The sequence below is a fragment of the Macaca nemestrina genome, chromosome 3 (assembly GCF_043159975.1).
Source record: "Macaca nemestrina isolate mMacNem1 chromosome 3, mMacNem.hap1, whole genome shotgun sequence".
Lineage (NCBI taxonomy): Eukaryota > Metazoa > Chordata > Mammalia > Primates > Cercopithecidae > Macaca > Macaca nemestrina.
The window spans coordinates 287483-309604 of record NC_092127.1 but is presented as its reverse complement, the minus strand read 5'-3'; the positions used below and the strand labels follow the sequence as shown (position 1 = coordinate 309604).

At 40.0% G+C, this 22122-nt stretch overlaps 1 protein-coding gene across 8 annotated transcripts in view; it reads right to left on the bottom strand.

Moving 5' to 3' along the window:
• Window positions 1–20548, bottom strand: part of LOC105466740 (uncharacterized) — a 100598-nt gene extending 80050 nt beyond the window's left edge. For 6 of the 8 annotated variants that reach the window (XM_071092705.1, XM_071092706.1, XM_071092707.1 and 3 more), the window contains exon 1: window positions 19968–20545. In XM_071092705.1, the coding sequence (XP_070948806.1) occupies window positions 19968–20305 (338 nt within the window). In that variant the 5' untranslated portion in view covers window positions 20306–20545. Of the gene's footprint in view, window positions 1–19967 lie in introns of all 8 variants that reach the window. The other 2 variants (XM_071092704.1, XM_071092711.1) reach the window with 2 other exon arrangements.
• Window positions 20549–22122: the final 1574 nt, after the last annotated feature.

Below are 22122 nucleotides of genomic sequence, written 5' to 3'. Positions count from 1 at the left end.
GCGAGTTCTGATTTTAGGAATGCCTGTGAAAATTCCAGTGGAGATTTCAAGATGGCAGGTGCACATAATGTTTTGGAGCTTGGGAGGAGAGTCTGTAGGAGTCATATGCATATAAATGGTATCTAAAGCCATAGGAATTAATAAAACCTTGTCTAGAGTCTGTGTAGGCAGAGGTGTCCAATCTTTTGGCTTCCCTGGGTTGCATTGGAAGAAGAAGAATTGTCTTGGGCCACACATAAAATATACTAACATTAACAATAGCTGATGCGCTTTAAAAAATCATTTAAAAATCTTATAGTGTTTGAAGAATGTTTACAAATTTGTGTTGGGCTGCATTCAAAGCTGTCCTGGGCCACATGTGGCCCACAGGCCACGGGTTGGACAAGCTTAGTATGAAATAAGAACAGAAGAGGACCCAGGATTTAGGAACTTCAACATTTAAAGTTTGGGCAAAGAGTTTGGAGCTGATAAGCAAATAGTTCAAGCTAGAGGAAGAGGTCAGAGGTCTACTCTACTGAATGTTCCTGAGACCCCACTGGACTTATATATTACATAATATGTACAATATATGTTACTTGGGTGATGGATACCCTAATAGCTTTGAACTGACCACTCTGCATGGAACAAAATTGCACCTGTATCCCATAAGTTTTATATAAACAAAAGTAAATAAATAGAAGGAAGGAAGAGAGAAAGAGAGGGAAGGAAGGGAGAAAGACGGAAGGAAGGAAGAAAGAAAGAAAGGAAAGGAAGGGAAGGAAGGAAGGAAGGAAAGAAGGAAGGAGAAAGAAGGAAGGAAGGAAGAAAAAGAGAGAGAGGGAGGGAGAGTATTTGTGAAGTTTATGAATCACCAATTCTGGGGGCACTAAATTGTGTCCCCTCAGATTCCTGTGTTGAAGAACTGATCCCCACTACCTCAGAGGGGACTGATTTAGAGAAGGTCTTCAAAAAGGTAAGTGAGGTCAAATAAAGCCATATGGGTGGCTAAACCAATATGGCAGGTGTCCATCTAAAAAGAGATTGAGACAAAGGCAACACATCCTGAGGACACAGCAGGAAGGGAGCCATCTGCAAGGCAGCAGTTCTCAGAAGAAGGCAAACCTGCTGACATTCCATCCTGGATTTCCAGTCTTCAGAGCTGTGAGAAGATAAACCACTCAACCTGTGGCAGCTTGTGAGGGAAGCCCCTAGCAGTCTTATACGGTGACCTTAGCACAGGCAGTCTAATAGGCTTGGTGAAAGTGAAAGCCAAACTGACTTGAATAAAGAGTGAAAGGAAAATGAGCAAGAGGAGACAGTAAGTGTGGAAAATCCTTGAGGAATATTTGCCAAGAAAGGAGGAGATGGCTTGATAGCTAGAAAGACACACAGAGTCAAAGGTAAGGTTTCTCCAAGATAGAAGATTTTTTAAATGAAAAATTTATGTTAAAATGCTGACAGAAGGCATCAAGAAGGAGAGAGATTGAAGATGCAGATGACAAAGGGAAAAGCAATTAACAGAATCCATGAAAAGTCAGGAAAAGAAGGGAGATTATTAGAGGGATGTCCTTTTACAGTAAGAGGAATACTTCCTCCACTGCCCCAGGATTTAAAAAGCTTATAAATGACAGATAACATTCCACCTAATTATGGAGCTTTACACTTTTCAATAAATTTTGTTGTATATGATACAGTCACCCTGTGAATTCAGTGAGACAGACAGTTATCCACATTTTACATAAAAAGAAAGAAAAGGCAGAAAAGAAGTGATTTGCTTGAAGTCACACAGAAACGGCTGGTAGAACCATGCACTGTGTAGATGGCAGGGCTCCTGACTTCTCATTTCACACCAAAAATGTAGACAGAATTAGATATAATGACAGTTATTATATTTTTAAACCTTTCAAATAAGAATATCCTTAGATTTTCATTAACAGAGCACAAAGCACGTGATTAGCATCTGAAAATGTTTTATTACATGAACACTAAACACCAGAAGAGGTTTCCATTTTCCTGTGTATTTGAAGGAATTAAACAGCCCTCAGTCACACAGTTGGAGGAAACTCAAACAAGGGAAGGTTCGTTTGAAGTGATGAAATTAGCATGATGAAGTTTACAATACAAAGATTTTTGTTTCAAGACTCTGAGGTTTGGTAGGGAGGAAGGGGGAAAGGCAGATGACACCAAATAAGAAGCCTGGTTGGAGAGGGGATGAGAAGCATCAATTAGAAAGCTCTTCAAATTCAAACGGACAATTCAAACCATCCTAGACTAGACTCCAATCGGGAAAGACTCTGCAGGAAATGATCTCTTACTCCCACGAGATGGCTAACATGATTTAGGTAAAAAGCTTTTAGTTTTATGGCTGGGGAGGTAGCAATAAAGAAAATGAACTTCCTGCCAATGATTCTTTTTCAAGCCCTGCCAATTCCTGTGTCTGGGGAAGCTATAAAGAATGTCCAGCCTCATGTCAAAAGAATTGCCACAGATCTCCAGCTTGCCTGCATTCAAGCATCCAAACATCCCTAAGCCTGTGCCCAGGCCAGCCTGGAACTGAGAATCCAGGAGAGTCTTTTCTGTTGTGCTGCTGCAGTTTCACTATCTACTTGTTAGCATAACCAGGGCCACCAGCAATAGATGCTAGAGAAATACACAGAGCAAAAATCAACAGCTGATGAAAAGCAGAATCTTTTCTTTTTGGCAGCAATACCAATAGCATGAAGCACGTCCCTTTCGGAGCTTCCCAAACCACTTCAAAAGCGAGTTTTCTGGTGTGGATCAAGAAAGCTAGGCAAATTGCCCCTGAGTGCATAGCCACTGGCCAAGATATTGATGAGTGTAGGCAGCTCAGGACCCATCCTCAGCCCTGGTGCTGTCTTTCTCAGAGCTCTGTTTAATTCCATCAGGCACGGGCAGCATTTGGAGAAAGCTGCGTTGATTTTTGTGATCTTCAGCCAGCAAAGAGGTAGCCGGTTCCATAGCCTCCCAGCACCGTCCTCCTCCTGCCCTGCCCCTTCATGACCTGCCTGGGCTCACTGGACCCAGACTTGCCTTTTGCCCCCATCAAAACCTCACTGTCCTGTGTGTCTGTTTCCCTTTGCTACACACACTAACTAATTTGGTGAACCTATTGAGTGAACTTCTTTATACTCATGGTCTAAAGGGCACTGAACACTAAAGAGTTTGCTAGAGATTGTCAAAATTAATTCTGTCTTCTTCCAACTGGACCAAGGCTTCTTTGAGTTAGCGAAACTCTGAGAAATCTGAGTTGATTTTTCATAGTATCTCTTTCTATTCTTTAGGGGCTTTTTTGTTTGTTTTTTTACTTATCATGGAGATTTTCCTTAATTTAACCCAAAAGATATACCCGTATGACATCTGAGCTAATATGAAAGCGGTAGCAGGACAAAATTTGAAGCCAGCCTTTCAGAGCCCCACGAAGTACTTGAAGTTTATCAGTAAGCCCCTCCCCCATACTTCCCACCATGTGCCACATTCCATCTCCATTTTAAGCCATGAAGCTTCCAGTGGCATCTCCTCCTGTGAAACCTCCAGTTTGGAGATAAATTATTGATGACTAATGACTTAGAAGAAACTAAGAAAGGATCCTCTAGTGGAGACACAGCATAGAAATGGTGGTCTAGGGTGAGACGGAACTGACTCCAATCCCAGTGCTGCCTGCGTGGTTCTGGCTTCTCTTCCTCTGTAGTCTTGTTTACTCCTCTCTAATTTGTGACTAATAACATATACATCAGACTATTGTGAGGGCTGAGTGTAACGATATTCCACATCGTTGCATGTATCCAGTACTTAACATAGTACCAAGAACAAAGCATGTATCAGTAAGCATGAATAGCCTTCCCAGTGCACACCTGCAAACAGTGGATTTCTGGCCGGTGACAGGCAATGGTTCCCAGCGGTCCTACAGGCCATGGTTTAACTTACCACTAGCCCATCAGTAAGTTTGCTCAGACCACATCACGACTCTTTTGCAAGCCTGGAGCTTGGTAAAAAAAACAAGGGGGAAAATAATCAACGTCCCTAAGGCAGATGCTGACAGATTTACCTCATAACATAATTTTCTCACCAGACTTGTTTCCTGAATGTCCATTTCAATTTTAATTCTGCAAAGAAAATAAAGTTGGTAATAATGAAGGTGATTAAGATGATATTTGTCCAGGGAATGAACCTCCCCACAACACACCTAAGAAAGAGATATATATACAGAAAACAAAGCACAGTAAAATACCACTTCACTACTATCTGGAGATTTTCCCCAAACACAGAGAAAGCTCTACGGAGCTGAGCTTAAGCCAGAAGAACTCTATTATTTATATGGTCTAATGCCAAAACAGGCCAGAGACCCCTTTCACCTACTTCTCTTTAATCCCAAACCCATGTCTTGGTTTAATCTAAGAAAGAGCCAAACGCCCAGCAGGCGCCAGGGTAGAGAAAAGCAGCCAGCCAGAGAGTGGCCTCCGTGCCAGGGGAGTGTGTCTGAGCTTTGTTTTATTTTTCTTATTTGTCTGTAGTTGTGTGATTAGTAGAAGAGAGTAGATATGAAGTCTACTGACACAGGATTGGTCTTCAGGTGTGTCTTACCAAGCATTTGGGGGAACAGAGGGGTTCCACAAATAAGCAAGCAATGATCAGACTTTCTTCTAAAAGGAGCAGCCACAAGCTACCTTAACTCTCCATCTTGCCCATAAATCTTCACCTAGAGTTAGGAAAATTTCACCATTAGCTGTGGCCCATAAAAGATCCTTCAGCTTTTGACCAACCACAGAGGTCCATCTCCATGAAGAGAAAGTGAAAGGGAGGTATGGGCAGAAGCTGTGAGCTTTCTGTCCTCTGTAGGCCCCCTGCTGTGTCCTCTACTTCTTGTACAAGATGACCTCTAAGTGATGTTTTCTGACTGACCATGCCAGGACTGATCCTCATCTCACTATGGAAATGAAAGGTTTCAAGGAATTTGTTGCCTGAAATGTGGTGCCCTAATTACATATTAATAAAGCTAATATCCAGAAAAAAAGGCAGATTTCAAAAGAATGGCTGTTAGCATTCTCAGGGACCTAGAAAGTACATATTGTAGAACAATGGTAAATAGGTCTTGGAATCAGGTAGACTTTAATTCAAACCCCAGCTATGCCACTTACTAACTTACGTGACATTGGGAAAGCCTCTCAAATTTAGTTGTGCAAAATCAGAATAACGTAAGTAGCCAACAAATAGGGTTTAATGGAGGTAATAATGAAGGTGATCAAAATGATAAAATTAAATAACAAATATAAAGTGCTTAGCATTAGCATTTAATAAATTTTATTGTGTGATTTCAAAGCACATGCTTTTACCTACAGTGCTATAAAGCTGCACGCGATAGTCAAAGCTCACAGAAGCTTTAGTCAGAGCTAATAGAAGCCTTGTGTATGTAATTATTTAAAAACTCTGTAAATATACATAATAGAGTAGGAATGAGAAAATCTTTAGAGGAAATATTCAAGTATGCTTGGTTTTTAGCAAATCCAGATAGACGGTTTTGGCAACAATCAAGTCATAGTTTTAAGTCATGTTATTGGAGCTAGAATTTTATTCAAGGGGCAACTGATTTGATTAGATAAGATGCTGTGAGCTGCATATTTGCATCAACAAATGCACATATTGAAACTCTAACAGTTGAATGGCATTAGAAGGAGGACCTTGGGGAGGTAACTTGGTTTCGATGAGGATGGAGTTCCCACGATGGGGTTAACATCCTAGTAAAAAGAGAAGGAGACTAGAGGCCTCTTCTCTCAGCCATGTGAAGATACAACAAGAACACCTGCAAACCAGCAAGAGGGGCCTTCACCAGACACTGGCTCTGCTGGCACAGATTTTAATCTTTGACTTCCCAGAACTGTGAGAAACAAGTATGCGCTGTTTAAGCCACTCAGTCTACAGTTGTTTGTAACAGCAGCCTGAGCAGACAAACGCATAGGTGTCCTTTTATTTTCAGAATTCGGTTTAGCTGTAATCGCCTACCATCCTGAGATGCTGTTTCCTGCCTCCTCCCTCGAAATATAAGCTCTGGGACTATAGCTTCATGGACAAATTCTGAAGAATTTGTCTCTGCTCCTGTGGGATGCTAACCTAACCAATCAAGGAATGTTTGCTCAGTGGAATGAAACATCTAAATGCAGCTCGCCAGCCAATATCTGCAGAGCACACCTCATGGGTTCTAGCTGGCTTGGATTTCTGAGACTACTTCATCCTATTCATCAGACTGTGGACTAAGATTCAGCCAGGAGGCCCAGATTCTAGCATCAGTTTTGCCCTTGGGATACAAATGCACTGAACACAAAACCCTGAATATTTGGTCATTACTCTGGCAACTGTCCTCTCTCCCTGTGCCAATTGCCAATCAACCCAACTCCCAGGCAGTCTTGGCAGTTATGTCTGCTTCGCCTGCTGTAGCAGCCAATGGCTTAGTAAGTCAGAACATAGAACTGCTAGTTCCCAGTCCAGGATTTCCTCTTAACTCGTCCATGTATATATTAAACAACTAGGCTTGCTTTTAAAATTCTTTTTCATTTAGCCTCTTCTTAGAACTTGTCATTTTGAGAATCCTGACCTGCCACTATTCCATAATCTTTCTGAAAGTGACACAGCAAGTACGATGCATGCACAGTGCTAACTGCAGCTGATTTCATTTTTCCATCATCTAAAAAGCACATAAGGTAATTTGTAAACCAGCAGTAAAATCTATAAAGAATGCTGATTTGTTTTCTGCACTTTCCAACTCAGAGCTTCAATTTATTTCCTCACCATAAAAAAACCATTACTTTTTTAAACAATCATAGTTAGTATATTTTATAAATATTTTAATTTTTTAAAAGTCCAACTTGCAAATTGGAGTGTAAATAGCTTTCTTAAAATGGAAGGAAATGTGTTAGACCCAGTTTGCTGATTGATGATTTCCCTGTGCTTCAAAGCAGACGATTTCACAGTCATTGGGTATATAATGTAATGAGGTTTTTTTTTTTTTTTTTTTTTCTTTTTTTTTTTTTTGAGACGGAGTCTCGCTCTGTCACCCGGGCTGGAGTGCAGTGGCCGGATCTCAGCTCACTGCAAGCTCCGCCTCCGGGTTCACGCCATTCTCCTGCCTCAGCCTCCCGAGTAGCTGGGACTACAGGCGCCGCCACCTCGCCCGGCTATATTTTTGTATCTTTTAGTAGAGACGGGGTTTCACCGTGTTAGCCAGGATGGTCTCTATCTCCTGACCTCGTGATCCGCCCGTCTTGGCCTCCCAAAGTGCTGGGATTACAGGCTTGAGCCACGGCGCCTGGCCATGTAATGAGTTTTTATAAAGCAATTGATATCACTAAAAATATAATTATAATAAATAAAATTATAGGGAAAAGGAAATCATTCGGACAATGCCAAATTTTTTAACTAACTCGTTGCTAAAAGATTACGTTTCTACATGAAAAATTTTACACATTCTTTCTATAAGATAAACCTGATAACACCTTGAAAACTTAATGGTTATGGAAAAGGAACTATGGTGATATTTTTTGGAAAATGTGTTCTTAAGTTAGCTGTGTCATGTTATTAGAAGGGAAACAGCACCACCTTGTGTACAAACAAAGAAAGTGAATGAATTTTTAGGGCCCGGTTCAGTGGCTCAGGCCTAAAATCCCAGCACCTTGGGAGACTTGGGCAGAGGGTAACTTGAGCCCAAGAGCTCAAGACCAGCATGGGCAACACAGTGACAAGCCCATCTTTACCAAAAATTTGCTGGGCTTGGTGGCTTATACCTCAGGTCCCAGCTACTTGGAAGGCTGAGGTGGGAGGATCACTTAAGCCCAGGAGGTGAAGACTGCAGTGAGTGTGATCATACCACTGCATTCCAGCCTGGGTGACACAGCAAGACCCTATCTCAAAAAAAATATGTTTATGTAGCACTTTCTACAAGGAATATAGTATCATGTTTGTATTTAAACAACATCAGGGCCAGCATGGTGGCTTACACCTGTAATCTCAGCTCTTCAGAAGGCGGAAGGCAGGAGGATCACTTGAAGCCAAGAGCTGGAAGACCAGCCTGGGCAGCATAATGAAACCCACATCTCTACAATAATAATAACAATAATAATAGTAATAAAAAGCTAGGCATGCTGGCACACACCTGTAGACCTAGCTACTGTGGAGGCTGAGTGGGAGGATCGCTTTGAGCCCAGGAGTTTGATTGTATTGTGTATTGTGAGCTATGACTGAGCCACTCCATCCAGACAACACGGCAAGACCCAGTCTCTAAACAAAATAAAGGGACATCAGAGCATTGCTTGTAGAGATTTACAAATGATCCCAAAATGTCTTCAGGGAAATAACTCAACTAAATATAGCTATATGGACTCTTCCTAAATTCCAAATTTGGGTGGGAAAAATAAATGAGAAGACTTCTTGAAATGTATCAAGACTCAGAAAGACAACAAAAACTTTCTTTAGGCAGTATCAAGAATGTTCATTAATCCATTTCTAGTTTATGATACAATAATCTAAAGAGGAAATCCCAGCAACAAGAGGCCAAAGGAAAGGGAAAATAAATGACAGCAATGACCATACTTTCTATATACCTCCAACCTCTTCTCTACCACCACTCAGCAAGACCCACAGCCAACCACTGCTTTCTCTTGTGGACTTACCCTCTACTCTGTGAACATATGAACCAGAGAACCCTGAGAAGTCCCTGGGTCCCTTCCAGGGGCTCTGCAAGGTCAAAACTCTTTCATAAAAATACACAGGTTTTGTTTACCTTTTCCACTTTCATGCTCTCACAAGTATAACTGGAGTTTCCCCAGAGGCTTCCTGACATGGGACGTCACAAGAAATTAAATGGAGAAGCAGAAAGGAGAACCAAGTTTTCTTCTATTCAACCAGACATTAAAGGCATACATAAAAATATAAAACAATGTCACCATTCTCACCAACTTTACTGCTTAAAAATGACAATTTTAAATAAAAATGTGATTTATGTAAACATATAAGTATATTATTTTATTATTTTTTAACTTCTCAGTTTTCATATTTAATATGATAAATATAGATAGATATAATCCAAATAAATAAAAACTCTTTGGGGTCCTTAATAACTTTTAGAAATGTAAAGTGGTCCTGAAACCAAGAAGTTTGAGGACTGATGCTCTAAACCTCAGATTCTTTGATGTAGCTTCCACCCAGGTCATTTCTTAAATACTTCATCCATCATTTCCCATGTCCCTCACCCTGTCCTTGCTGTAAAATTCCATTTTCCTACTCTGGCCCTCCCAGTTATGAGAAAATTCCCAGGTTGTAGACATGATTTACTAAACCTTTCTTAACAGCTTTACGATGATAACATGACATCTAAAAATTGTATAAATTTAAGGTAACTTAAAGTTTTGATATCTCAAGCAAATCAGCATATTTATTCTCTCTCCACATTCACCATCGTGTGTGTGTTGACACTAATTTATGATCTAGTCCTTTAGCAGAACATTGTTCCATGTTGTACATTGTATCTCCAGAAATTATTATAACTTGAACTTTGTACAATTTAATCAACATCACCCCATTTCCCCTCCCCGAGCCCCCGGCAACCACTGTCCTATCCTCTGTTTTTATGAATTTGACTGTTGTAGGTTCCACATGTAGGTGAGATCACGAAGTATTTGTCTCTGGGTCTTGTAATTTTGCTTGGTGCGATATCCTCCAGCTCCATCCACGTTTTCACAGATAGCAGGATTTCCTTCTTTTTTTAAGGTCAAATGATATTTCATTTCATATATACATGCCACATTTTCTTTACCCATTCATCTGTTCCTCTGCCAAAGGATATTTAGGTTATTTTCATATTTTGGTCATTGTGTGTAATGCTGCAATGAACAGGGGAGTACAGGTACCTCTCTAAGATTCTTCTGTCAGTTTCACTGGATGCATATCCAGAAGTGAAATTGTTGGATTATGTGGTAGTTCTTTTTTTTATTTTTGAAACAGGTCTCACTCTTCATCCAGGGTAAAGTCCAATGGCAAGATGATAGCTCACTGCAGCCTTGAACTCCTGGGCTCAAGCGATCCTCCTACCTCAGCCTCCCAAGTAACTGGGACTATAGGTGTACAATACCATGTCTGGCTAATTTTAAATTTTTTTCAGAGATAGGGTCTTGCTATGTTGCCCAGGCTGGTCTGGAGCTCCTGGCCTTCTGCCTTGGCTTCCCCAAATGCTGGGGTTACAGGTGTGAGCCACCACACCAGGCCAGTGCTATTTTCAATTGTCTTTGGAGGAACCTCAATACTGTTTTCCGTGTTTTACTAATTTGCATTCCCATCAATAGTGTACAAGGGTTTCCTTTTCTCCACATTCTCACCAACACGTATCTTTTGTCTTTTTGATAATAGCCATTTTAACAGGTGTGAAATGATATCTCATTGTGGTTTTGACTCACATTTCTCTGAAGTTTAGAGATGTTGAGCACATTTTCATATACCTGTTAGCCATTTGAATTTCTTCTTTTGAGATGTATTTATTTAGGTTCTTTGCCTTAAAATGAAATTAGGTTATTTGTATTTTTAGTATTGATGTGTATACTGCTTATAAGAGATATGGTTTACAAATATTTTCCCCATTTCATAGGTTGCCTTATCATTTCACTAGTTGTTTTCTTTGCTGTGCAGAAGCTTTTTAGTTCGATGTAATTCATTCATCTATTTTGCCTTTGTTGCCTGCCCTTTTGGCATCATATCTAAACAAATTATTGCTAAGACCAACGTCAAGATTTTTTTTCCTGTCTTCTTCTAGGAGTTTTATGGTTTCAGGCATTACATTTAAATGTTTAATCCATTTTGAGTTAATTTTTATGTATGGTGTGAGCTAGGGATCCAGTTTCATTCTTTTGCATGTGGACATCCAGCTTTCCTAACACCATTTGTTCAAGAGCATATCCTTTCTCCATTGCGTCTCCTTGTCACCCTCCAGGGTGATCAATTGCTGCAAATGTGTGGGTTATATCTAGGTTTTCTATTTTGTTCCACTGGTTTATGTGTCTGTTTTTATGCCAGTGCCACAGTGTTTTTCTTTCTACATCTTTGTAATGCAATTTGAAGTCAGGAAGTGCGATACCTGCAGCTTTGTTCTTGCTCAAAATTGCTTTGGCTATTCAGGGTTTTTTTTTGCGATTCTATATGAATTTTAGGATTATTTTTTCTATTTCTGTGACAGACACCATTGGGATTTTAATATGGATTACATTAAATGTGTAGACTGCTTTGAGTAATATGGACATTTTAATAAAACAGTGCTAATTCTTTCAATCCATGGGTGGTCTTTCAATTTACTTAGGTTTAAATTTCCATCATCAATCTTTCGTAATTTGTACTATATAAGTCTTTCATTTCTTTGGTTAATTCCGAAGTAGTTTATTTGATAGATTTTAAATTTCCCTTTCAGACAATTCATTGTTAGTGTTTAGAAATAGCAATGATTTTTATATGTCGATTATGTATCCTACAACTTTAGTAAATTTATTATGTAGTCAGTCCTTCATATCCATGGGTTCTGCAACCATGAACTCAACCAACTGTGAACCAAAATTGTACATATTTTCCATCTGTGGTGGTTTGAGTCCACAGATGTGAACCCATGGAGACATAGGCCAACTGTGCATGATTTTATGTGAGGAAGTTGATCACCACAGATTTTGTTATCTGAGGAGGCCCTGAAACAAATCCCCAGCAGGTATAAAAGACTGACTGTATTATCTCTAACCATTTTCTGTGGAGTCTTTAGAGTTTTCAATGTATAATAATCTTGTCTTCTGTTAACAGAGATAACTACATCTTTCCTTTCAATTTTGTTGCCTTTTATTTCTCTTGTCTGATTGCTCTGGGTAGCATTTCCAGTACTATGTTGAATAGGAGTGGTGAGAGTAGGCATTCTTGTTTTGTTCCAGATATTAAAGAAAAAGCTTTCAGTTTTTCCCCATTGATTATAATATTAGATATAGGTTTTTCATATACAGCCTTTATTGTGTTGAGGTAAATTTCTTCTATACCTATTTTGTTGAGAGTTTTATCATGAAAGTATGTTGAATTTTGTCAAATGTGTTTTCTGCATCTATTGGAATGTCATTTTTGTCTTTCATTCTGTTATATCACATTATCAATTTTTACACATTGAACCATCCTTGTATCCCATAGATAAATTCCAATTCATCGTAGTGGATGACCTTTTCAATGTGCTTTTGAATTCAGTTTGCTAGTCAGTATTTTATTGAGAATTTTTGCATCTATATTCATTAAGGATACTGGTCTGTAATTATTTTTTCTTGTGTTGTCTTTGTCTAGCTTTTAAGTCTTGGTAACATCGGACTCATGACATGAGTTTGGGAGTATTCTCTCTTCTATTTTTTCTAAAGAGTTTAAGAAGTTTTGGTGTTAGTCCTTCTTTGAATGATTGGCAAAAGTTGCCCATGAAAGCATCTGCACCTGGGCTTTTCTTTGTTGGGAAATTTTTGATTACGATTAAATCTCTTTTCTTGCTTTTGGTCTGTTCTATTTCTTTTTTGTTCCATCTTGGTAGATTGTATCTTTCTAAGAATTTATCCATTTCTTCTAGGTTATCCAATTTGTTGGCATATAATTGCTTAATTGTCTTTTATAATCATTTGTATTCCTGTACATTTGTTATAATGTCTCCATTTTCATTTCTGAATATATTTACTTGAGTCTCTCTTTTGTTCTTAGTGTAGCTAAAGGTTTGTTATTTTTGTTTGTATTTCCAAAAATTCAACTCTAGCTTTGTTGATTTTTCTACTGTTTTTTATTTTATAGTTATTTTATTTATATTCTAATCTTTATTATTTACTTCATTATGCTAACTTTGGGTTTAGTTAGTTCTTCTTTTTCTAATTGCTTATCTTCATTATTCTAATTGTAAAGTTAGGTTGTTTGATTGAGATCTTTCTTATTTTTCAAAGTGATAATTATCACTACAACATTTCCCTCTTAGCACTTCTTTTGCTGTATCCCGTAAGTTTTGTTGACTTCTATTTTCATTTTTGTTTGTCTCGAGATATTTTTAAAATTCCCTTTTGATTTCTTCTTTTACTCAATGGTTGTTCAAGGGTGCATTGTTTAGTTTCTGCATTTTTGTAAATGTTTCTGTTTTCTTTGTTATTAATTTCTAATTTTATTCCATTGTGGTCTGAGAGGATACTTGGCATTATATCAAACTTCTTAAATTTGTAGGATGCCTTATGACCTAAGATTTCATCTATCTCAGAGAATGTTCTGTGTGCACTTGAGAAGAATGTATATTCTGCTGCTGTTGGATGGAAAGTTCTGTATATGTCAGTGTTTAATCTACCTTGTTGTTCAAGTCAGCTGTTTCCTCTTTTTATTCCTGCCTAGATGTTCTATCCATTATTGAATTTGGAGTACTGAAGTTGGCTGCTATTATTTTATTGTTACTGATTTCTCCCCTTAGCTTTGTTGATATTAACTTTTTATATTTAGGTGTTCTAATGTTGGTTGGATATATATTTACAATCTTCCTGTTGAACTTTTATCATTATATAAGACCTTCTTAGTCTCCAGTGACAGTTTTTGATTTCAAGTCTATTCTTTCCGATCTAAGTATAGACACTCTTGATCTTTGTGGTTACCACGTGCACAGAGCATCTTTTCCCATCCCTTCACTTTAAGCCTGTATGTATCTTTATATCCAAAGTGACTCCCTTATAAAAACGTACTGATGAGTATCTTTTATGCATTGTGCCACTCTGTGTCTTTTAGATAGTTTATTCCCTTCACATGTAAAGTCATTGTTGATAGGTAAGGAGTGACTGTTGCATTTTGTTAATTGTTTTCCAGATGTTTTGCAGTTCCTTTTTTTTTTTTCCCTCTCTTGCTGTCTCCTTTTGTGGTTTGGTTTCATTTATTTTTCTTCACATTTTGTGTATCTCCTATAAATTTTTCATTTGTGGTTGCAAATTAACATCTTCTATAAAAAGCTGTCTTAATGTTATCAGCTTTTTTTGGTATCATTTTCTCTGTCTTCCCTCCTCAGACATATTTGCAAATACTCTGTTTTTCAAGACATGAGTAAATAGGGCTCTGGTTAGAGTTATCAATAGGAAAAAAAAATCCTCTGAGTCTTTTGATAAGTTAGAAAATAATGATAGACTGTGGTAGAATGTCATGTATTTCAATTTCTGTCATCTGTGTTACTCTGCAATACATTTTCTATGTGTATTAGTCAATGTTATATATTTATAAGGTAAATCCATAAAGCATACATTCCAGAATGTCCTAACTTAGGTCCTTAAGAGATATGCTCCTTATAGCCTTCTTGGCACTCCTGAAGTGTTAAATATTTCAATTGAAGAAGGTTGCATATGGTTTCTGAGATGAAGTCTAGACAGGTTAGGATTATTTTTTGTTCCCTTTGCCCACACAGCACCCACTGTCCCCTCCCTTTGTTATTAGCCATTATCTGATACCCCAGACAAAGCCACCTTCTGTCCTTCAGTTTTGGGGTGGGGGGCTGATTTCACCCCCAGTTTCAGGAATAAGCACAGGACAGCTACTAACAAGTGTGTTGTTCACTCAAGGAAGAAACCCAGCTAAGGGAGGAAGGGGGGCTGAAATGTAGCCTGTGTGCTCTTCTCCAAACCACATGCCCCGATACAGGGCTGCATCTAACTGGAGAAAGGGGAGCCATTTTCTAATACTTGCAAAGGCACTATGTGGACAGTGGAAACCCTGGATGAGCTCATGACACAGGCCCAGCCAATGAATATACTTCAAATCCTGGCACAGATCAGACTACAGATGGACATGAACTCCAAGCCTCACACCCAAAGTCAATCTCTAGTCTCTTACTGAAACTATTAGAAATGTTTCTGTTTTTGCTTTATTCTGGGGCTGTGGAACTAAGGAAATGTAAACTGAGGAGTGATGATGGCCACATTGCAGCAAAAAGGGAAAACTTGTCTGAGAATAAAGTCAATGGGGAAGAAAAAAGCAAGGAAGCTGAGAGGAGCCAAGTCCTGAGTCCCTACGCTCAGCCATTCTGAAGCTACACCCTGGATTTTTCCATTATATGAGTCCACAAATTAATTTTTTTTTTTTGGCTTAGACCAGTGTGAGTTTGAATTCTATTATTTATAAGCAAAGGCGTCCTACCATATTATCTTAGCAGAATTTTCATAAACAAGATATATATTGATCAACAAAATTCCCAAATGTTTCAAGTTCACTCCAAAGAGTGAGGGGAAAAAAGAAAGAAGCAAGAGAAAATGGTTACTTATCATCTATAGTAGTCAAGAAAGCTACAGAAGCATCAAGCAAAAGCAGCAGAAGTTAGCTTTGTACTCACACAAACCCTGCTCTGAAGTACTCTGCCTAGTGGCCCACAGCAGAAGCTACATATATAAAAAGATAGCTACACTTCTGAAAAGATAGAAAAGGAATTACCACTTACCCTGGGAACCCTAACAGGGGAATATGTCCCATTGGTTTGAGGTAGTTAAGTCCATTTTCAAAGCTGTAGTAATTCCGAAAACAAGAACATACTTATTTTACTTTGATCACACAATGCCTAGTTATATTAAAAGCAAAGAGACATTCAATAAATACCTTTTACGGGACTAAAAACAGACAACTTAGGAGAGAATTAACTATCAATGCATTATTTTCAAAGGTAAAGAAAAAAGAAATTATTCTGAATACACAAAACTATTTATCAAATATCATGGTAAATTATCATTATATACTAGGTTACTTAATAAATTTCCAGAGATGATTGGAAACAGTTTCCACAGAAGATTTTGTTTCACCCCAAGAAGAAGTTTCACAAAAAGTTAGTTACCTATCTCCATTGTTACTAGTGCCAACTAATCCTATCATTCTGAGTCAAATTAAAAATAACGTCCACACTTTTCTCCAGTGAGATCACAGAGAATGCCTAAGTGGAATGTGTTTTAATGTGAGGGGATAATTGGTTTACATTTTTCACTGAAAATAATAAATTCCAGACAACTTAAGTAAATAGGAATTCAATGAAAGGATATTGAATTGTTCACACAATCATTGACAATGCTGGAGAAGCAAGGTAAGAACTGAGGGAAACTCCGCACAGCCAAGTTCATCCTACAGCAGCAGATCTTGGGACGTCACCACTAGGATGTTGCCATTTGACACTCGTCACCATGTAGCTGGGCTCTGCTGAACCTAGGCACCTGCTGCCACATTCCTGGACCTGGGTCTCTGCTCAGTTGCTCAGAATCATCTCTGATTCTTTCAGGTCTTTTGCATCATTTCATCAGGTTCCAAGTTCTAATAAAGACACCTTAGTTGACTGGGCCTAGATATATGCCCACACTTGATTGGCCAAGAAACTGGAGAAAGGATCATGCACTCCCTTTCAGCTTTTGTAATGGAAGGTGAGGCCTGCCCTCATATGTCGCTTGGGGTTCAAAAAACTAGTAAGGGTGTTTTGTTGAAATGAAACCCAAAACTATAGCTATCCATTTATAGCACCTTATTAGTACAGGAAGAAACCATGAGACAAAATGTATAAAAGTGCATGGGAGGTCTAAACATATGAGGGGGTTTCTGAGGAGAGAAAGATCATATTTGATTGGTGCTGTGGTTTCCCGGTGCCTCCTCCGAGATTCAGCATTGGCAACGTGACCGTGTTGAGGTGAGGCCTACAGGAAGTGATGAGGCCATCAGGACTCCTACCTCAGGAGCAGGTTTAGGAGCCCTCATGAAACGGCTTCATCCCTCTTGCCCTCCCGTCTTCCACCATGTGAGGACACAGTGTTCCTTGACTTTGGAGGATGCAGCACCAAGACACCATCCTGAAAGGAGAGAACAGCCCTTACCAGACATCGGACCTGCCAGCGCCTTGATCTTGGACTTCCTAGTCTCCAGAACTGTGAGGGATAAATGTCTGGTTTTCATAAATTGCATAGGCTGTGTTATTTTGTTGTAAGAGCATAAATTGACTAAGAAAATTGGGGATTAGAAAAAGCTATATGAAGCAGCATTTGAGAAGGACCTGATAGATTAGATCCCTACAAACAGAAATAGAGAGATGGTTTCAGATCACCCAGGTGAAGGGAATAACATAGCCATGTTCAGTCTGAATGCAAAATGGAGATAGTGAAAAAGTATATAGGATTCCACCACCAGTGGGAGGACAGAACTGCAGTGTGGCAGCAATCTGTAAATTTAAATGTGTATCACTCATTCACATTTATTTAGAGTCTAGTGTGTTCTACGCTCTGAAATCAAGCAAAGAAAATCCGATTTGAGTAAGTCCAAGACTTTGCCTTTGTGATAGTCAAAATAACGACTCCATAAAGATGTTCGAGTCCCTGGAATCTATGACCATGTTACTTTACTTGGGGCAAAAGGGACTTTGGAGATGTGATTAACCCTTGATTTAGGGGGATTATCCTTGATTGTCTTGGGGGCCAATCTAATTACATGTGTCTATAAAATCAGAGACTCTTTCCTAACTGTGGTCAGAAGGTGACATGACTACAGAACAGTGGTCACAGCTGTCCCACATCACTGGCTTTGAAGATGAAGGGATGGTCCCATGATCTAAGGAATGGGTACTGCATCTAAAAGTTGGAAAAGGCAAGGAAATGGATTCTCTCTAGAGCCTCCAGAAAGCAATACAGCCCTGACAACACCTTGACTTAAGCCCAGTAAGACCATGGTCAGAGGTTTGCCCTACAGAACTATAGAATCATAAGTCTTTGATGTAAGCCACAAAGTTGTGGTAATTTGTTATGGCAGCAATAGAAAATTAATTTTAAGGAGTTTATTATTTGGAAGATAGGCAGACCAGAAAATCCAAATTATAATATAATTCGATTAAAACTTGTGGAGATTTGGGCCAGGTGTTTTAGAAAATAATTGAGTATTAACAAGACTAACAGAAGAAATTGTCTAAAATTTACACACTAAGTACATCATATTTTTCTAATGATCACGTTGATAGAACAACTTAGAATCCATGGTTTTGACAAACCAAGAGGGGTGTGTGTGTGTGTGTGTGTGTGTGTGTGTATTATATGGAATAGCCCCATGGGCACGGGCAGCCCTGGGCCACAGGGTGGCACTGCACTAGCAGCCCGCCAGCACCCCACCTCACCCGCCTACCCTGAGCTGACTTGTCTGCTAAATAAACCTGTCAACCTGTCTGGTTTAACTTAGAAGGGCCTGGACACAACAAGCCTGAGGGCTGTGACTGGGGGAGGAGAGAGCACAGACAGAGCTCCTCCTCCTTCCACCACTGCCCACCAACTGAAAACCACCAACTGAAGTTTGCTTAGATTCTCAGCCTACACATTGTTTTCAGGAAAACTCATGCAATACTTTGGCCCCCACTCCAATCTCTTGAATAAAATATTCTACGAGTCTGCTTTTTGACCTGCAACTTATCTTACTAAATTCCAGGAAGCTCATGTAAGAGAAAATCACCATGTAATACAAGATTTTCAGTGTGATCATCATTGCTACTTTTGACTAGAAATTACCCAGTAAATGTACTGTGAACTGCTTTGTGACTATGCTGATTTATTTAGTCTTTCTGATCCTTGGTGTGATTGTCTCAAACATATGAGTATCACCAATTTTATAAAGTTGCTCTTAAAATTAAATGAGAGAAAAATAATCCTCCTTCTCCATATAGTGAACACTTACAAAATTATAGGCATTGTGTCCAGGTTTTTACATACTTACCTGATAGAAGTCTCCTAACAACCCTCTCTATTCAATTACAAGCATTTTGTCATGATTTTTACACATGTACCTTATGGAAGCCTCGTAACAATCACATCTTTTATAGATGAGCAAACTGAGGCACAGACGAGTTAAAAACACATTCACCGTCAAATCATAATGAGTGATGGAACTGGGATTCAAATCCAGTTTTCTCTGATGCCAGAAATGGTACAATTTAACGAGGACCAAGTTACGCCCAGAATATGGAGGGATCAAAACACGTGGATTCCCTTTCCTACCCCATCATGTGTGAATTTCAATGGCTTTCACTGCCTCGGAGCAATCCTAAACTCCCTCCCAGGTTGCCTTGTAGTGGCCCCCTTATTCATGGGGATGATTAGGAATCTGCATTTTTGGACCACAAGCATCTAGAAAGAGTTGTGTTGATCAAGAAATAAAATTTTCTAGGCCATAAGTTGCTGTGAATTGTCTAGCTTCTCTGCAAAAAAATAAAAGGGCTATTCCATGTAAAAAAATCACAGGCTCCACTGAATTTGTGCAGAAAGACTTAGAACTGTACTGCAGGAGCATGTTATGACAGCTGCCCGGAAGACCAGCCGAAACACACAAAGCAGGAGCACTTCCAGTGGCCAGGTGTGGTAGTTCTTGCCTGTCATCCCTGCAGTGTGGGAGGCCAAGGCAGGTGAGTCACTTGAGGCCAGGGGTTTGAGACCAACCTGGGCAACACAGTGAGACCTTGTCCCTACAAAAAATCATTTTTTATTATTAAAATCAAGAAGAGTACCTCTAACTCCCTGCCGTTGCTTTAGGATAGAGAGCTCTGGTCTAGAATTCAAGATACGAAGTTGTGAGCCCCAGTGTGGCTACTTAAGTTTAAATACAAGAGCTGTCAGACATTTCCTCTACAGCAATGAAATCTGTAGCATCCGTTATGTATTTTGAAAACTTTGTTTTCAGTCAGCCTCTGGGAGGAAGAAGAGGGCCCAGAACCGGGCATTGGGGTAGGGAGGGGAAAGAAACCGGCTGGATGCAGCAGAGAAAGAAGAAGGGTGGGGACGTGAGACAGAGCCAGTCCTCCTTGGGGAGCCTGGGCCTAGGAAAGTGAACTGGGGGAAGAAGGGAGGCGCCCCAGGCTGTGAATGCCCCTCGGGGAACCCTGGTTCAGCAACGGCCGGAGGAGCTCCTGAGGCCGAGCGGTATCTGTGGCCTCCTACCTTTGGGCTCTTCTGGTCGCCAGGGCGCTGCCAGTCACGGCTCCAGAATAGGACTGGGTGGGCACCAACGCAGTGGAGCCTGGCGCTACTCCCACCTGCACCTCATGGATCTCAGAGCTGCAGGAAGGCTCTGCCCACCGCACCCCAGCTGGCCCCGCTGGGGGCTGACATGGGACCAGCGTGTTCTGGGCGTCTCTGCTCCTCTCTGCTGGGGCCTGTGCCTTTGCTGGCCGCCCACTCACAGATGTCAGAGCCACAGGATGGCCCCGCAGAACCCCCCGCCGGCCCTGCCAGGGGCTGGCTTTGGTGCACATGCGACAGGTCAGCGTGGTCCCCATGGGGCACCTCCGCTCTTCTCGGGCAGCTCGGGCCTTCGCTTGCCCCCACGGCTGCAGAGCTAGCACCTGCCGCCTCTCCCCAGCAAAGGCAACCAAATGCCACCACCTTGAGGCACCCACTGAAGGCACTAACTGAAGGCCACCCACTGAAGGCCGGTTGCCAACCAGCTCGCGTCCAGCTTAAGGAAGAACCAGTCAGGCTTTGAGTTCCCTCCGCGCGCTGCCGCTGCGTTTGTGATGTGGGAGTCCAGGCACCGACTCACAAAGCCGCGCCCCCAGCGACCCCGCCCCACCTTTCATTTATTGGTAGCTGGTAGCAACTTTCAGGTTTCCTCACTGAGAATTATGAATATGAATTATGATGAAATTGCTGTATCCTAATGTACCTCATGCACTATCTGACAGTCAAACACCCCCCTTCCCCCATGGCCTCTGAGCTTTCTGGAAACTAGAAAGAAGACACATTTCTGCAGGTGCTTTCAGAAAAAAATATTGCCATGACCTAAGGTTACTCTGTGATGTAAAGTCATATTTCATATGTCAGCACATACTCATATTTATATTCATAATTCAAAATGCACGTATTCGATCAGATTCACAGGACTAACAAAGGAAATTTTCTAAAATTTATACACTCAGTACATTATATTTTTCTAATGATCACTTTGATAGAGCAACTTAGAATCTATGGTTTCAACAAATGAAGAGGCTGATGTAAAAAAAAACCACCACCTAACACAAGATTTTCCATATGATCATCATTGCTACTTTTCACTAGCACTTATCCAGTCAATATATTGTGAACTGCTTTGTGACTATGGTGATTTATTTAAACTTACTGATCGTTTGTTTATCTCAAAAATATGAATAATACCAATTTTATAAACTTGTTCTAAAAATTAAATGAGAGAAAAATAATCTTCCTTCTCCATATATTGATCAATTACAAAATTAATGGCATTGTGTCTAGATTTTTACACACTTACCTTATTGAAGCCTCATCACAATCCCGTCTTTTAAATTACAGGCATTATTCCCAGATTTTTACACACTTACCTTATGCAAGCCTCATAACAACCCTATCTTTTATAGATGAGCAAACTGAGGCTCAGACGAGTTAAAAACACATTTACCATCACGTCATAATGAGTGATGGGACTGGATTCCAATCCAGTTCTCTCTGACACCAAAGGTGGTGCAACGTAATGAAGACCAAGTTATATCCAGCACATGCAGGGATCAAACCATGTGGACTCCCTTTCACTACCCTCTTACAAGTGAATTTCAGTGGTTTCCAGTGCCTCAGAACAATCCTAAACTCGCTCCCAGGTTACCTTGCAATGGATCACTTCTTGGGGATGATTAGGAATCTGCATTTTTGGACCACGAGCATCATAAAGAGTTGTGTTCATCAAGAAATAAAATTTCCTAGGCCTTAAGTTACTGTGAATTGTCTAGCTTCTCTGCAAAAAATAAAGGGGCTAGTCTCTTTATTTTTTATTATTTCACTATTCACAATAGCCTAGAATCAACCTAAGTGTCCTAGAAGAGTGGGTTTAATCTGGGGATTACTGATGTTTTCACTGTGGTCAGTGTGGTAGATTATATTACCATTCTCCCATTATCTGGTCTTCCTGCTGCAGTGGCCCTATCTCCTAGAAGATTATACATTTCTGTCCTATTGAAGGAAGGGTCAGATTTAGACATGTGACCTGTTCGGCCAGTGAAATGTAAGTAGAAGTGGCATGTGTAACTTGTAAGCAGAAAATTTCCCTTTTCAAGGATCTGGGAGCCATCACTTTCCAATGTAATCCTCC